General features: G+C 48.5%; 1 protein-coding gene across 2 annotated transcripts in view; it reads right to left on the bottom strand.

Annotated features, from left to right (window-relative positions):
• Positions 1-18,145, bottom strand: part of Tex2 (testis expressed 2) — a 110,699-nt gene that overhangs the window by 60,762 nt on the left and 31,792 nt on the right. For both annotated transcript variants that reach the window (XM_021634279.2, XM_021634281.2), the window contains exon 2: positions 4,731-6,393. In XM_021634279.2, the coding sequence (XP_021489954.1) occupies positions 4,731-6,368 (1,638 nt within the window). In that variant the 5' untranslated portion in view covers positions 6,369-6,393. The remainder of the gene's footprint in view (positions 1-4,730; positions 6,394-18,145) is intronic.

Below are 18,145 nucleotides of genomic sequence, written 5' to 3'. Positions count from 1 at the left end.
GGTTCATGGTTCACAGATGGAGGTGGCTTATAGCTGTGTCTAACCTACAGCCCAAGAGCCATTGCACCCCAGGAGAGCTATGAGTGTGGCCCAACACATTTGTAGATGACGGTCACTTTGCAATGTCAGAAGGTTGGATAATTGTGGAATTTTAGGGCCTGGAGTATGCAGGATCACAGTCAAGGGACTAGTGTCTGTGTCAGAGGACTCTGTGACCTACTATGAAGTTTTGGGAGTGTTTTAAAAGTTTCCATACTTGCTCTCAAGATTTGCATCACTTCATTCTTTACAAAAACTAACAGTATCAGATATATGGAAAATAATGCAAAGCAGCTATTTAATAGCTCAAATCAAACTATTCAAAAAATAGATATTTCTACTCACCAGACACAAGTCCACAGTGTCTATTTTGGTTGCTGTTAACAAAATATTGTCTGCGAGATTAATTCATTCATTCTATTGTTTGAATTCCTTTGGTGGTTTTGGGGGTTGAACCTAGGGCCCTCAGGCATGCAGGTCTTTTTCTCACTAAGTTATCAAGGTTGTCCTCAAATTCACTTTGTATCCTAGGCAGGCTTTGAACTTGGATCCTCTAACCTTAGCCTCCTAAGCAGCTGGGATCACAGGACTGTGCCACGGGGCCTGGCTGCAGCAGGGTGATTTTTAAAAAAGAGTTTATTTAGCTGCTGAGGTAAAGGCCAAGATTACGTGGCATCTCTTCAGCTTCCGGGGTGGAGAAGGGTGTGCTGCTCTCCCAGGTGTGAAGAGAGAGGAATGCCATGAAGAACAACACCTGCTCACAAGAAGAAGAGGCAGTATCCGGCTTTGGAGCAAGCAACCTACTCCTGAGATAACTAAGCCACCCTCAACAGAAGCTACATTCACCCTATCATGAGAATGGAGTGCTCATGATCCAGTTGCCTTTTTTCCCCTTCTGAGACAAGATCCTGTTCTTTACCTAGGCTGGCCTAGAAGTCTCTATGTAGCCCAGACTGGCCTTGAACTTGTGATGGTCCTACCTCTCTGCCTCTCAAGTGATGGAGTTACAGTATGAACCACAGGATCACCTGTATTCTAACCTGGCCTCAAATTTTATGTATCTAGAATGACCTTTAGCCCTGGCTGTCCTGGAACTAGATGTGTAGGTGTTTCGCCTGCATGCATACCTGTGCACCACATCCATGTCTGGAGCCCTCATGGACAAAAGAGGGCACTGGATCCCTTGGGACTGGAGTTATAGATAGCTGTGAGCTGCCATGCAGGTGCTGGGAACAGAACTTGGTCCTCTGTAAGAGCAGCCTGTACTGAGCTGTCTCTCTAGCTCCCAGTGTCCCCTCCTTTAAATACCATATTCATCCAGTCTCTAAAAGCAGCTGTGCACACCAAGCAAGAGGTCAGGCCTTTTAAAACACAGCCATCCCAAGCAAGTTATGAGCCAAAGTGAAAAAAAGAATTATCCAGATTGTTTCAACTTAAGCCACTGTGAGATCTCAGCAGGGTGGGGACTGAGTCTGACCTTGAATTTGAGAGGTAGAGCCTTTGGAAGGTTCTGGGATTCAAGCCACCAGTCTGGAAGCCTAGAATTGAAATCTGGTGGCTCTGAAAGAGGACAGGGAAGGCAGAGAATTTATACTCAGCGTGCTCCTGTCACCAACAATGATGCCCCATGGGCCTCAGAACTCTGCCGAGAAGACAGCCTTTACCAGATATGCCCCTCAACAATGGGATAGAAGCATGAGCCAAAAAGCACCTTTTCTTTGTTTTTTGAGACAGTCTTGGAATACAGCCCAGGCTGTCCTCAAACTCACATGTATCCTGCCTCTGCCTCCCAAATGCTGCAACTACATGTGGGTAACACCAAATCTGGCACCCTCCTCTAACTTACCTAGCCTGGGGTATTATGTAATTAGCAACAGAACACAGACTAAACCACACAACTAGACTGTATGGCTGTGGACAAGTAACAACCTCTCTGGGCCTCCCTTTCATCATGAGCACATACCCAAACTGAACGGGGCTGTGACACAGTTTGAATGAGACAATATACCCACGCTTAACACCTCCCTTTGCTGTTTCTCTCACTGGATGGATTAAAGCAAGCCAGCTGTAGAAACATTTAAATACCAGGGCAATGTCACCCTCCGGGTAGTTGGTAAACTGTCAACCCACAGCAGTGACTGGATCAACACCAGAGGTTGACTGTACTAAAATTGAAATCTGCCCAGGACAAATGAATGCCCACGTCAGTCGGTCAGTCAGTCAGTCAGTCAGTCAGTAGCTTTTTCCCCATTAAAGTTAGCCCTGAGCCGCTTGGAGCATGTAAATCAGGTGGTGGCAGCATCACCCTCTCAGAAGAACGGAGCCAGCCTGCGTGAGTCACTTCTGCTCTGATCCACATATTCACACTAAGCTAAGGTGTTACATCCTCAAGAGCCAACGCCAGTTCCCCTTAAAAAAGAAACAAACTGCGTGGGGAAGAAAGAGAAGAGGTCGGGCTGCAAAACCTATGATCGCATCAGGTCAAGGAAGAGTGAGTGAGTCTGCGTAGGCGTGACACAGACACAAACACTTCAGAACTGTAAGAAAAGCCAGTATGACACGTCCAGCATGGGGGTGATAAAGATTTTTTTTTTCTTTGAGTTTCCAGGGTCTTTCTTTCAGATAAGGAAGAAATGCAAAGACACCAGAAAACAACAAATGGAGTCTTGGAAAGACTCCCCTTCACCCTGGGGCTTTGGTTTTTGTTGTTCGTTTGTTTTTGTGGTTTTTGGTTTTTGGTTTGTTTGTTTCCAATAAGAGAGATCATGTTGTCACTTTTAGAATATTATTTAGATAGAAGGAAGGGAGAAATCTAGAAATTTTTTAGAGCTGAAGAGCTAAAGGTTATGATCATAAGGTTCAAAACTGCTCCAAGAAAACAGAACCTGCTGGAACACATGTGAGGGCAGCAAGGGTGCTCACGGACAGTCTGGAGTGGACTTTCTGCAGAGATGTGCCATGGGAAGAGGAGGGGTCACACTTGGCTCAAGCACTTGGGAGAGAGTCCCTGCTCCTCGTGCGTAAACCTGGAAGCATCTAATGTCAACAGGGGACCCTGTGGTTGACCCTGACAACTTTTAAATGGTAGCGACCTTTAAACATTCCTGATTTTACACTCTAAGTATGTGTACAAATAACTTAGAAACCATATAAATGAAAATTATACTTTGCTTTATATTCTAAATTTTTTAAAAATATGTGCATGTATGTGGATGGGTATGTGCACATCTATGTGGGGGTAGGTGTCTTCCAAGGCCAGGCACCTTGGATCCTCTAGAGCTGAAGTTACAGGCATTGTGAGCTGGCCTGACATGGGTGCTGGGACAGAAAACTCAGGGGTTCTGCAGGAGCAGCACCTGCTCTTGACAGTATCTCTTCAGCCCCAAATGCTGTTGTCTTGTTTTGTTTTGCTTTGAGATGTCTCACTATATAGCTATGTATGGCCCGTAACTCAGGAGCTGGACCAGGCTGGCCTTGCACTCCCAGAGATCCTCCTGCCTCTACTTTTCAAATGCTGAGATTACAGATATGTGTCACAAGTATTCCAGGCAACAACTATAGTTTTATGCTAAAAAATCTTATTAACTACATATAAGAGCCAGAAAATGTAAATATGGAGAAAAAAAACAGAAATTCTAATACATTTGTCTTTAACGATCATTCCATGAAACCCCCAGGAGGGCGAGGCAGCCACAGAGGATTCAGGCAGTCCTAAACAAGACTTGATAGTCTGGGGTCAGCTGGTAAGGAAGGAGGGCTTCTCCTTTCTGAAGATGAGGGGACAGGAACAGGAGGGAAGAAGAAGGGAGGGAGGATATGATTGGGGTGTAAAATGAACAAATTAAATAATAAATAATAATAAATTAATAATAAAAAAGAACCCTCCCCAGGAGACCCAAAGCCTGACACACAGCATACACAGAAAGGTGACTTTTTTTTTTCTCACTGTACACAAGATAAGCTGGCAGCAAGTGCCGCCGATGGACATTAATTGGCGTCTTTTCTCCTGGCCCTTTCCTGCAATTCCACAAGCACTGAACCTGATGCCAGAATCTCAAAAATATATAATCCTGCCAGGTATGGTAGCACATATCTTTAATTCTAGCAGTTTACAGGAGGCAGAGGCAGGTAGGTTTCTATGGATACAAAGCCAGCCTGGTCTACACAGTTGAGACCCAGGAGAGCCAGGGCTACATAGTGAGACTGTTTGAGAAATAAGAACATAGAACCCCAACATTCAGCCATTATAGAACCTCAAAATGTAGCAAATACCTGGCAAACTGAAGGACAGATCTAAGAGAAACTAAATAGAAGTGTTGTATTTTCTGGAGCCATGGAGAACTTCAAACCTTTGTGGTAAACAGGTAAACATGATCTACACACAAGGTTCCCAGATGAACTGTTTGGATTCCTGAAGAACAGTGAGATTCCAAAGTCTTAAAAACATCGCTAGGGGCTGGAGAGAGGGCTCAGAGGTTAAGAGCACGGGCTGCTCTTCCAGAGGTCCTGAGTTCAATTCCCAGCAACCACGTGGTGGCTCACAGCCGTCTGCCTTCCTCTAGTGTGCAAGCAGAACATTATACACATCATAAATAAAAAAAACCTTTAAAAAAGAAAAAAAGAGGACAGCCCTAGAGCGAACACCTTTAGGCATTAGCTCAAGATGTGCACGCGATGCCAGCTGTGCTTACCTTTAGTATTTCCGGCTCTTTGATGTCCAGGGACCTGGCGCTGCAGTGCCGCAGAGCCTTAGGAGGTCTGTGGTACTTATGAGCACTTGGTGGTGTACAGAACCAAATCATGCAAACCGCGGTCATGAACCCAAGGCCAGTGCCCAGGAAGAGCCCGCTCACGTAGTGGGGGAGGGGGAGGATGAGGTACGCATAGACACACAGTATGAAGAAGCCCAGCGTCTTCACAGGCAACTCCTGGTGCTGGCTGGCCAAGTCCACCTCGTCATCGCCGTCCAGAGCCATACCATCGTGGGCAAGCACCTCCGGCTCGAGGGGGACATCGAGGGTCTTATCAAGTCTCCCCTCGCTCTGAGCCTCCAGCTCAAAGTCCTCGGTGTACAGCTCACAGAACTCTTCGTCCTCTTTGCTCACTAAAGCAGACAGAGAACATTTCTCGAGAACCAGAGAACTTGTCTTCAGGCCTAAATCCTTCAGACTGCTTGCCTGGGAACCCTTGGGCTCCCCGTCCTTTGCGGCGTCCTCAGTGGGCTTTGGGGGGTCGCTCCTGGGGACGCTGGGGTCACCGCCGTCCCCATCGCCCTCGGAGTCACCCTCCTCCTCCTTGATGCTGTAGTTGTTATTGCTCTCCAAGTGCCCGTTCAGGCTGGACAGGTTGGAGAGCTCTGAAGCACTTGAGGATAAGGCTTTGGGCCTGTGGCTGCCGCTCTCCTCCCCCATGATTTTGCTGAGGAGCTGAAAGGGCTCATAGATGACTTCGGAAAGGCGTCGTTTAGTGTCTTCGATTTTCGCCTCCATTTCCGGCACTTTAAAAAAGGAGCGAGTGTCACAGGGAGAAGTCAGTGGGGAAGAAGGCGCGGTCTTGGAGTCTCCACCCGTGTTCCGTGGCTGTGTGAACTGTTTGAACAGGTGCAGGTTGAGTTTGGAGTCGGGGGGCTTATAGGACACGGTATCCGACTCCTGCCGGGAGGTGTCTGTGGACAGGGACTTGACCAGAGTCTTCATCAAGTGCCTGTGCCGTGGGGGGTGAGAGGATTCTTTTGGCTCCACCTCGGTTGACAGGGACTTCACCAGGCTCATGAAGGGCTTTGCACTGGACAGGGCGGAGGACGAGGCACTGGATGAAAGGACCGGAGACTTGGAAGGGGAAGACAGTGGGGACGAGGAACTGGTTTTCTGCTCAGAAAGGGATGACACACTGGGAGAACTAGCTAAAGGGCCGGATGAGGATGACCCCGGGGACAGAGCCAGTGGCACGGGACTTAATACTTGCACTGCTGGAGCAGGGCACTCTAGCAGCTTTACTGTGTTCTCAGAGACAGGCAAAATGGCAGGGGTCTCGGACAGCCCATCTGCCGGGACGGTCGCGGCAGCAGGGCCTGAAGGGTCATGGCCACCCTGGGCTTCAAGATACAGGTCCTCCTTGGCTTCAAGCCCCGTTACAATGCTTTGGTCATCTAGCCCCTCCTCCAGGTATCCCCTGAACTCCTCCTCCTCTTCCTCCTCCTCCTCCCCGGATGCCGAGAAGTGAATGGCGATGGTATCTCGGGACACGGACCTCTGCACGTGCACTTTGGGGGCTGATGGTTTTGGCATGTCAATGGTTTTCTCTGCATGGCGACCATTCAGACTTGTCATTGCCGGCTTTGCAAGGGCTCAGGCTCTGTCAAAAACAGCAAGAAAAGCAGAAGTCAGAGAGTGGCTTCTCCACAGGCAACAGGGCCACGTGCAGCTCTAGCCCGGATGAAGCTCAGCTTAGATGGTGATTACACCTTTACATGGCAGATGGCCATGGCTTCTCGCTTTGGAAGGTTTAATGGTTTAATTTTCACTAGATAAATTCCAGCTAGGCATTCTCTTTTATGAGCAAGCCACACAGCAGCGCTGTAAATGCCAAACAATCCGTCTCGCTCACAACTGCTTAACAGCCACTCCCTCCCCTTCAAGTGGCTCATTTGTATTAGCAACTGTCTACTACGAAGCCAAAATGAAGGTTCCTGGTGAGCGCACGGCTCTTGAGTTAACAATTTCACCTTGGTGTCCCAGCTGTGGAAAGCTAACCTGGAGGGTCACTGCTTCCACTGTGGCGTCACAGCAGCCCTAACAACATGCCTCGAGTCTCCCACGGCTGTCCCGCTCTGTCTTGCCACTGCCGTAAGTGGCAAAACATCCAAGGGAGGAAATGTAGACTCTAACTGCCCATACCTGCCTCCTGAGCACTGGGATTAGAGGCAGGCCCAGCTCTTCCCTGTGCTCTTTTATCAACATGTCTGGAGGTTGTCAAGAAAACAAGACAAAGCAGCAACAGAAACAATGGGAAAGAGCTCAGTCTTCGTTCAGCTGCCACTAGTTTTACAGGAGTATTTTTCTAGGTTTCCTTTACTTTATGTATGTGCATGGTTATGTGCGCACATGGTATGTGTATGTTCATGCGGGCGCCCAAGAAGGCCAGAGCATCAGATCCCCTGGAGATACAGACTTTAGTAATCCACCTGATGATATCGATGCTAAGAACTGAACCCAGGTTCCACCTGTGCTCTTAACTGCTGAGCCGTCTCTCCTGCCCATCACAGGGGTGATTTTGAAGAAAAACTGTAGACGTGATTTTAGAAGAAAGTTTGGCACGGCTAATTCTCAGGCAGCTGCCTTGATGACATCCAGGGTGAAACAGGGCTGTGCCGTTGTGAGGTTGCCAGTGGTGGCCCCGTGAAAGAGACCATGGCCACAAGTTGAGGAAGAAGCAGGACACTAGCTGAGGGGGAAGGCCAGGCCAGGCAAAGCGCAAGGCCGCAGGGAAACTAACACACAGCAGAGCCTGTGGTCTCACCAACCAGGCCAGACCTTAGGAACAAAGCCGGCACCTGCTCAGAAAACTGCTGTGTTTGTACAAAGGCCACTAGGGACCAACTTCCAGACAGTCAGGGGCCCATGACCTGTCACCTGAAAGGGACTTCTGATGATCTCTGCTCAACTGTCCCCAAGTCCTTATCAGTCAAGAAGGCCTGAGATAGGCCCCACAGAGAACCAGATGCCAGGCCACCAGATGGGGAGGCAGTCTGGCCAAGCTCAGAGCTTCAGAGGCCCACTGTAAAGTGCTGAGTCCACACTGCCCGAGCCTGGCTCCACTCTGTTGTCTCACAAAGCAAGCCGGTGGAGGCTGAGGTACCACTGCTACTCTTCAACACAAGGACACGAATGGACTGCCTGTTCTGAGGGTACTTGTGCTCAAAGTGCCAGTCTGCCAGGATCAGCCTATGCTCACTATCCCCTGGCTAGGGGTTCCATTTCCTTAGGCTTATTATGAGACCAGGTAAACAAAGGCTGCTTCTAGGAACCAAATCATTGGTAAACTGTGTGTGCCAGAACCAGCCCATGGTTTGGGTTCCAGACATCTAATCAGGTCTCTTCCAAGCCACTTCCTCTCATACTCCTTATGGTGGTTCCACAGACCAGCAAGAAAGTGCACCCAAACTGACACTGGGAACGTGGTGTGGTCTGCCCCAGCACCAAGCGACCAAGAGAGACTTGGTCAGATGTGGCCTCCCTGACACCCTTCCCACAGCAGCAAGCAGCTCTCTGTCTCGCTTTGTTCTGGCCACAGCAGCTACCCTCTATGCCCCATCACGATGCTTTCCCGTGAGCCAAGAGCTCAGTTCTGAACCAGCAGCATGTGACCGGCTGCACGGAGAAATGAAAGGCCTCCTTATCCGGCCCACAATCTAGCACCACCAAAAATGCCTAGCCTCGTGCTCTCTGCTGCTCAAACTCAATTACACCCAGGCTCACCAAGCTGTCAGCCTTCAGCCTCAGGAGCTGAAATGCCAATGGAGATTGACTTCCCCACTCATCTCCCCCCTGAAGCCACCGGCAGACCTTGAGTTGCTGGAGTCTCGCACTGACCTCGGTGTCTAGTGTGAAGTGGCTCTTTAGACCTGAAAACTAATCTTGTCACAGGGGTCCCTTGGGGACAGTGCCCTGCCACAGATATGCTGAAGCAAGTCTGATGCGATCACAGTGTGCTGCAGACTGTGTCTAGCCTCGGAAGCAGCTCAGACGCAAGGTGGAGGGGTGGCCAGGGACTGCTCTCTGGGTAGGCTGCTCCTCTCTCAAGGCCGCTGTCCTGTTGGCAGTGAGTGCAATACCCACAGACAGCTAAGTCCTCTCGGAAGCGGACACTTCTGCAGCTGACCAAGGATCAAGCAGGAGAAGACTAAGGAAAAGGAAACCTAGAAATGGGCCCTAGAGAAGCCACCTCAACCTCCAAGGCATGGGCTGATCCTGGCAAACTGGCATTTTCCTCACTTTTCTTCTTATACTGTGTGTGTGTGTGTGTGTGTGTGTGTGTGTGTGTCTGTCTGTCTGTCTGTCTGTCTGTCTCTTTGCACAGGCTCATCTGTGCACATGAGCCACTGGGCACATGTGGAGGTCAGAGGACAACCTGTCCTCTCTCCTGTCACGTTTGTCCTGGGGAGGGACTCAGGTCACCTGTCAGGCTGAGCAGCTGTAAAGCAAGAGCTGTGCCATTTGAACCTTTGAGCTTTATGTCTGTGGCGGGGAGGCACGCAAGGCTGCTGCCATTAGGTGCTCATCGTATTCCTTAAGAAATGAAAATACATTATTAAACAGGAGACTCAGTGCTGGGGCAGAATCCAAATGCTACTGTCCTGAGAACCTGAAATTGTGTCAGTCTTCTATTACTCAGGCTCTCTAGTACTCCCTTTGGCATCATTACAAGATCTACTCAAGAACAGGAAATGCAGGGAAGACACAGGTCAAAAGGAAAGTCCAGGGAAGATAGAGACAAGCAGAGAGCACGTCGCTAGCTTTTCAGAATCAAAGTTTTCCTCTCAAGGGCAAGCGCAAGCCAGGGAGCAAAGGCGCTTGCCAGCAAGCCCGATGAGCTGAGTCTGATCCCAGAAGTCTGCATGGTGGAAGGGAAGACCAATCCCTAGACACTGTCCTCTGGCTTCCACATGTGCATCACTGTGTGCATGCTGAGAAACCTCACAAAGCCAGTGAGGTGGCTGCGTGTGACCCCGTGAGCTGTGGAGGCTGAGGCAGGAAGAGCCCAGCCACCAGGCCAGCCATGGCAGCCTAGGGAGCCGAAGCTGAGATGAGACTCCAAGCAAACAAGCCAAAAGCACTCAACTTCGCTTGTTCTTAACTCCGGTGCGGCCAGCTTCTAAGATAAGGGATGCAGACATATTTATGCTCCCAGGCATTTAAGGGAAAACAAAAAGCTTGTTGCGGCCAAATGCTCTCTGTGAGCTTGGGCTTGGCAGCCACGTTCCTGGAAAGCAGGATGCTGCCTGCTCTGCTGATGGCCTTTCCCTAGGTCCTGGCTGTGTTTCTCCATTAGAGCCACTGTCCCTGAAAAGAAGTCCATCTCTCTCAGTAAGATGGAGAAAGCTGTGCTGGGTGTGGTGGTGCACGCTTTTAACCCCAAGCTCAGGCGGCAGAGGCAGAGGCAGCCAGATCATTGTGAGTTCCAAGCCAGCCTAGCAAGTTCGAGGACAGCCAGGGCTAAAGAGACCCCATCTTCAAAATAAAAGGCAAAATAAAATTTAAAATGAAGGAAGCTTCTAATATGGGGTTTGCTCCAGAATTTATGTAATACTCTTTTTTTGTAGTTTTGTTTTGTTTTCTGAGACAGGGTTTCTACGTGTCATAAGCCCTGGCTGTCCTGGACTCGTTTTGTAGACTAGGCAGGCCTGGAACTCACAGAGATCCGCCTGCCCCTGCCTCCCAAGTGCTGGGATGACAGGCGTGCGACACCATGCCTGGCCCTACATAGTAGCCTTTATTATGCTACCCACAGAAAACAAAAGTTAATGGCTTCCACCGAACTTGACTGAAAAATCACTGAAGCCAGCTGCTTGCCTATCACAAGCTCCACAAGCCGTCCAGTGGACTGTGAGAGGGAATACCAAATGTCAATGAAGCTTACCTCGTTTCCAGACACCCCAAAAGGGCTGGCCTCATTACTTAAGCCATAAAAAAGAATAGACAGTAAATCAGACTGGACAATGAGAAATGAGTTATTTTAAGACTCAGCATGGCATTTATGAACAGATAATAACCACTCTGAAATTGGCTTTTGTTTTTGCAATTTTCTAACCTGATAACAACCTTCCTACCTCCAGCTGTATTTTTGTCAATCCTGGCTTCCAGCAACCAAAGCCATGCAAAGAGCACAGTCCTTCTGGATGCTGCCTTGCCAGCAACATCTGCCTGGTGCTGTCAGGACGACACACAGTGCTACCATTAGCAGCGTTCCTTCCTTCTGCTCTAATGCTAGGGTACAGTCAGGTTTCAACAGTCTCCTTTCGCAAAGGTACTCCTAATTTGTCAAGATCTCTGTTAAAATTACACACACAATACCTGGTCCACAGTTTTAATTAAAAAACTTCTTTTGGCAAAGGAAAAAAGCAAGCTGCATCCTACTACAGAGGACATTTGTTTTCCTTTCTTTCGTTTTGTTTTGAGACAGGGTCTCACCGTGTAGCTTCAGCCGGCCTCTGCCTCAAACGTTGGAATTAGAGGCGTGAGCTGCCATAGCCACCTCGCAGATGACATCTTATACTTTACCTACAATTCTCTAAATGTCAGCTGCTTTCATAAAAAGGGGAGCAAAGGGCCAGGTGGTAGAGGCAGAGGCAGGGGAATCTCTCGGTTTGAGGCCAGCCTGGTCTAAAGAGTGAGCTCCAAGACAGCCAGGGCTACACAGAGAAACCCTGTCTCAAAAAACCAAAAAGGGGGGAGCAAGTGGCAAAGGTAAGACTGTTTAAACAGTGGTTCTGGTCCATAACAACCATCTAGAAAAGCCTAATTTAGCCTCAAAATCTCAAGTCCATCTTAACAGCTTTTCCTAAATTCATTTATGTCAGCGAGGTAGAGAACTGGCGAACTGGCGGCAACCATCCTACTTTGGTACTATTCCACCTTGCCAACAAAAATCAAAACTGACTCAGTAGGTAATGAACTATCCCAGCCTTGGTTCCACTTCTTGAGGACAAAGCTGGCCTCTGCGTGCTGGCAATCCTCCAACATCCACAGACCTTGACCGTTAGGGGCCAGGACTCTCTGTTGAGTTATCAGGTTCCTAGACCTGGAATCCAGCAGAACCCTGCACCTGCACGCATGTGCACACGCACACGCAGGCACACACACCCAGCTGACACTGTGAGCTCACCGGCAGGTCCGCCTCCTAAAGCGGAAAGAGGACAGGGTGTTCACAGCACCTATGTGATTAGACATTCTTGCCGGTCACTAGATGGCTCCAACAATGAAACCAAACCCAGCTACAGCAATCCATTCAAAGCCAGGCCTGCCTCCGGCACTGCCACACAAGACCTGTGGAGGTTTCCAAAGAGAGGGCTGGGGATGGCTAGCAAAGTGCCTGTTACACAAATGTGGGGACCTAAAGTCAACCCCCGGAACCCACAACAGCCAGTCAGCCAAACTGTTCTCAGGGGGAACTCAAGACACAAGTGACCGTCATCAAGGGTGGCAGCTATGTGAGAGCATGAACTCAGCTAAGGTGTGGTGCTGAGTGTAGGAAACCAGCAGTGGGGAGACGGAAGCAGATCACCAGCCTGGACTGCACAACAAACCCCAGGCCAATCTGTGTCACATGGTAAGAGAAAGCAGCAAATACTCTGACATAAGCACAGTGCTCGGTGCCACTGCTTGTCACAGCTCACAAGCACAGTGTTTAGCAATGCTGCTTGTTATAGCCACAAGTAGCACGCTTTGGTGCTGCTGTTTGTCACAGCTCCCCTCTGGCTCCCAGTGGCTCTACCAGGTAAGATTACTAAGCAGGGTTGCAAGCAGGGAGGAGAGAAAGGCAACAATACCTTACGGCTCCTTACACTTTTCCTTGAAGTAATTACACTCTCACAAATCCGAGCCACATTCTATTACTGCTCTTGGAAGCCACAATCATCTTTCAAAATTTCAAGGTAAAAAAAAAATGTAATTTCAGCTGGGCTGAAACTGAACTTTGTGAGTTTGAGGGCAGCCTGCTCTACAAAGTGAGTCCAGGACAGCCAAGGCTACACAGAGAAACCCTGTCTTGGGAAACAAAAACAATTAAAAAAAATGTTACTTCAAACTCCAAGTGGTGGGGCCTTGAGATGGCTCAGTGGTTAGGAATACTGCTCACCACTCTCTGCCGCTCTTCAGAGAACATACACTCAGTTCCTAGCTCCCGAGCTGTGACTCACACGTACGTATTATTTCAGCTCCAGGGACACTCACCCCCTCTTCTGAACTCCGGGGACACTTTCACTCAAGTCCACAGAGCCACATTACTCATACACATATTTTAAAGTGAATCACTTAAAAAAAATTCCAAGTGGTTGAAAGGAAATCCCATTTTAGACACAAACCATTAGTTCATCTCCAAGGAAAAAATGGATGCTAACAAAGCAAGTGAAATTTCCTTCTCCTTCTGAAGACCTTAATGTCTTTAGTGCCAAGTTTAGGAGACTATCCTCCATATTTCCCAGCCCGTGACCAGTGCATGGGTCTCCATAACCACTTTATATTTCACACACCCAGTCAGTCCCTCCAAAGTTTCTCAAGTCCATCTTGAGGAAATGCTTCCAAAGACAGAGGTAGGTTGGCAGGTAGGAGCGTGTGCATACATGGGGGGAGGAAAGTAGGGCATGTGAGGTTAAGTGGGTGATGCCTTACTCTGTCACTTTTCACTGTGAATTGCTGTCAGTCAGGGTCCCTCACTGAAGGAGAAGTTCTCCCTTTTGGCTAGGTTGACTGGTCTCAGTATATGCCTGATCTGGGGTTTCAGGCACGCCCAGTCATACTAGACTTTTTTTTTTTTTTTTAACATGGGTACTGGAGATTTGAACTCAGATCCTCATGTTTGCATAGCAAGTGCTCTTACCCACGGAGCCACTGCCTCATGCCAAGAGCAGATAACGTCTAAGGAGGGCTTGCTCTGTGCCGGGGCCATGTAAACCCTTCCTTTCTTTTGATTTGTTCTTCTGTGTGATGCTAAGGGTTGAATCCAGAGCCCTTGGTGCGCTAGGCAGCCATGCTACCAAATGGTTTGCCCAGTCTCTGAAACAGCCATGTGCAGAGGTGTAGGAGCAAGTCTGTGGCAAGTGTGCATCTGCAAGAGCAGAAGTGAAGTGTCAGATGGGCTGCTGTTTCTTGAGATGGGGTCTCGTGTAGCCTGGGCTGACCTCAAATGCAGTATATAGCAAGAGTGGCCTTCAACGCCTAATCCTTCCCACGATATCACAAGTACTGATAGCACAGGCGAGTACCACCATGGAGCTTATTTTGAAATTTTCAAACTGTTCACTAATTATTTACCAATTTGTATTCCTGCTGACATTGTCACTGTATAGAAAAACCTACTATTTCTGTGCCCCCAGCCCCAACCTAGTCTTCTCTTTCTGTGAAATGGCCACCCAGAGATTTCTACGCTAAGACACTACCCAAGACACTTCACTTTCGCTCTGTAGCTCCTATAACTTCTGGAGGAAACTCTCCATTTTATCTGCACAAGGCATCAGTCTTAAGAGCATACAGAATGTTGACAGTAATTTAATATACATTTTGTTTTCAGGTCTCTCTGCAAAGACCAAAGTTTTAAACTTGTGAACTGGAGTGACAGCTCAGCAGTTAAGAGTACTTGCAGAGACACAGATTCAGCTCCCAGCACCCACACTGGGAGCTCATAACTTGCTGTATTTCCAATTCCAGGGGCTAGGAACCCTCTTTAGCCTCCTTGGGCTCCTGCACATGTGGCACACACTCATACAGATAGATATCCAACACTTATCTTTTATTTTATTGTTTTGTTTGTTTTTTGAAACAGGGTTTCTCTGTGTAGCCTTGGCTATCCTGTACTTGCTTTGTAGACCAGGCTGGCCTTGAACTCACAGAGTTCTACCTGCCTCTGCCTCCTTCAGCACTGGGATTACAGGTGTGCGCTATGGCACTTCGCTCGAATCTTTTTTTTTTAATTCTTTAAATTTTAAACTTTTTTTTAAATATAAGCTGCTATAAACAATCAAATCTTTGTCTGTTCTAACCACAGTAAACAGTAATGTATCTGGATTTTTTTCCCATCTAAATCATTTTAACTAGGAAGCCTAGTTTACACATCTGAATTCCATTAGTAGCTACTGGTCACTTGTTTTCTCTAAGAGCACAGATTCAGATTAATTTTTTCTAAGTTGAGAAAACTTTTTGAGAACTCAAAGGGCAGAAGTATTAGCCTCTGCTTTTCAGTGAGAAACTTCCTTATACAGACATCAGCAGACTTAGCTTTGATATAGGACAGTAAACTCTGCTAAGTATAATCTTACATCAGGATTCTATTTATAGTGGGAGTCTGAGGCCCAGGAAAGATACATATATTTTTAAAAACCCAGGTTGTAAGAGGCATGGTGGCACACGCTTACTTCCGGTTCAAGGCCCAGACTGTTTTAGTGCAAGAACCGTGTCTGTAAATCAGTTAAGTAAAAACCAGGACAGAGCTTGAGCACGTATGTATAAGGGAGAAAGAGCGTGGCAGGAGGCTTCCCAGCAGCCACTTGGGGTGGTCTTCATGGCCTTAATGACTGGCACACAGAGTAGAAAGCAAGTTCTAGGCAGTAGATGAAGCATGAGGCAAGGGAGTGAGGCAGGAAACCCAAGACCATGTTCAAGATCTGTAGAGTCAGCAGCTGCCATGCTCCTGACAGAGGCAACCCAGCCACAGGGCCGCCCTGTGTTTTCCTTGGCTGCCCTGGGCTTGCTTTGTAGACTAGGCTGGCCTCACACTCACAGGGATCCACCCGAGGATCACTTGCCTAGTGTGAACATTGCTCAGCCAGCCCTCCACCCTTGCTGTGGTTGTCACAGGCACTTGTGCTGAGGGGATCCTAGATATGAACTGACAGGGCCCAAGAGCTCCACAAGAGAAAGATGCCAACAACTGGTCAGTCACTGAGAGACATACCAACCATGAGGCACGCGCTTCAAGGAGAGCCGAGACCCTGGACAGGCAGTGAAGGCCCCTTCCCTCACTTCACCCCTGAGCTGGAAGATGAGGGGGCTCTTGCCCATTGTCTTCAAGGAACTTTCTAGAAGGCTCTAAGTTCTACTAGAACAGAATATACTTAGGAGTTCTCATTTTCCACTTTGTACTAGAGACATTCCTGGCAAATATTAAAAGTCAGGCAAAGGATACCAGGGTGCAGTTCAGATGCCCAATGTGCTGAAGACAATCAAGTCAAAACAGTTCCCAAACTGTCCTAACAGTCCGAGCACGCTCAACTCACACCAGCAAATATTGGGAAACCTTCCAGACTTGTCTTGCTTGGCCCAGCTGTAAAAACATCCCTCACATCTGGTCCCAGGCAGAGTTGCCGAGCCTAAACAGCCTAATCAACGTTTCAGTGGAGGTGGAGGAGGGCAGGCATCTGGCCTTACCCGGCATCCTGCAGCCTTCCTCCTCCGAGGCCTGACAGGACATAAATGGCTGTCACGGCTGGCCCCGCTCTGGCAGAGAGAGCAGCAGAACCCCACTGGGCTCTCAGCCTCAATGTTCCAGTCACCAATTCTACAGGAATATCTCTCCAAGGACTGAGTCCTCCATGAGACCCCGAAACAGATAATCCCGTCTTTCCAGAGACATCGCAAAGAAATGAACCTCCTCCTTTCTCTGGCCCTTTGTGGGGAAAAATGTGAAGGAAGGCCAGCAAGATGACTCTCAGCAGGTAAAAATGCTTGCTACCAAGCTGGTAACCTGAGTTCCATATACTGGACTGACATTTGTATCACTCACACACTCACACAATAACATTTTAGAAAGTTTAGGAACAGAAGAGTTAGGCTAATTTTCAAGAGTTACTGGCAGGCCAGCCTCTATCACGGATACCAGATCTACTCCCTGCCCCAGGCCCTGCAGACATGGTCCCCAACGCTGCTCTTCTCAGAAATGTCCTAATTCACCTTAACTGATTTCTAGTTAGAATCCACTGACCTGATTCTTCACTGTCTCTCATCAGGGCCTCCCATTCTGTCTCCATCCTAACTGGTCAGGTAGGCCGGGCTGTCTTGTCTCACATACCCAAGGGCATACACCCACTTCTTCCCATTGCTCTATAGGAACCTCTTCCACCTGTCCCTCTCTGCTCCTCACTCACATAAAGCATACCCAATTTAGGCATAATTCTAAACCCAACAAACCTGTCAGTTCCCTAATTCTGCCCATCCCTCCCAATCCCACACCAAATTTATTTACTCTTGCCCATCATGGGATTGCCAAAATGGACACCTGTAATGTTTCCTCCATTCTCAAAACTGCCTTAGTTCGTATATCAGAAAAAATAACTCTAGCTAGGAAGCCAAAGGCCCTGTGAGTTAGCCCAGACAGCTCTCTCTACCTGGTTAATGGACTTCTAGCATCAAAACTCCATTTCTAGTCCAGCCGAAGACCATGAGTCAGCATTGATTCTTGTCCAATATATTTTTTTTCTTTTAACAGAATCAAGTCCTTGGAAAACTCGGGAGAAAGCAGCCCTTCACAGGAGCCCACACCAAGCAGAGCATGATCACAGGAGCATACTGGAAGCAGCTAAAGATCTAAACTATACCATGCAAGCCATTCGCCCATGAGTCTAAGTGCCACCGTGGGAGACACCATGGGCACACGTTAGGGCTGAGCTGAATCTGGGCACACAGATTGCTTCACATTAGCACAGATGGCCCAACATGGCTTGCTCCTCAGCAGCGGCTAGAGGGAAAGGTCAGGGGGGGAAACAAACTACCTACAAGCCAGCATCATCCCTGAGACTCTCCTGACCCTCCTACAAAGAGCCCCGTGGGTGGTCCTGTGCAGTCATTATTGGGCATATTCAAGCTGGAGTACCCTAGAGGCTACAGATAAAAGCAAAGGGAACGCTACAGGCTGGCTGCTGGCACCACTCTGCCCCAAGGAGAACTGACAGCTCTCTTATAGACTGGCATCCTCTGAGCCACTTGCTTGCCTGTATGTCCCATACCTTGCTTCAGTATTTGTTTAATGTGCACTGGTGTTTTGTCTCCATGTATGTCTGTGTGAGGGCGGTAAATCACTGGTAGCTGGATTAAAGACAGTTGTGAGCTGCCATGTGGGTGCTGGGAATTGAACCCAGGGCTGCTGGAAGAGCAGGCAGCCTCTTAACTGTTGGGCCAGCTCTCTAGCCCCAAGTAGTATTAATAAGCTTCTGTAATTTGAAGACAGGTGTGCCAGGCAGTGGCTCGCCTTGAATCCCAGCACTTGGGAGGCAGGGGCAAGCGAATCTCTGAGTTCAAAGCCAGCGAGGGCTACTTAGTGAGAGCTTTTAAAACAAAACAAAACCCAACAGTAGTAGTAGCAACCAGAGTCTCGCTCTGGAAGTGAGCTTTATGTGCTT

The sequence above is a fragment of the Meriones unguiculatus genome, chromosome 7 (assembly GCF_030254825.1).
Source record: "Meriones unguiculatus strain TT.TT164.6M chromosome 7, Bangor_MerUng_6.1, whole genome shotgun sequence".
Lineage (NCBI taxonomy): Eukaryota > Metazoa > Chordata > Mammalia > Rodentia > Muridae > Meriones > Meriones unguiculatus.
Note: the sequence above shows the minus strand (reverse complement) of the source record. Positions and strands in the feature narration are given on the sequence as shown.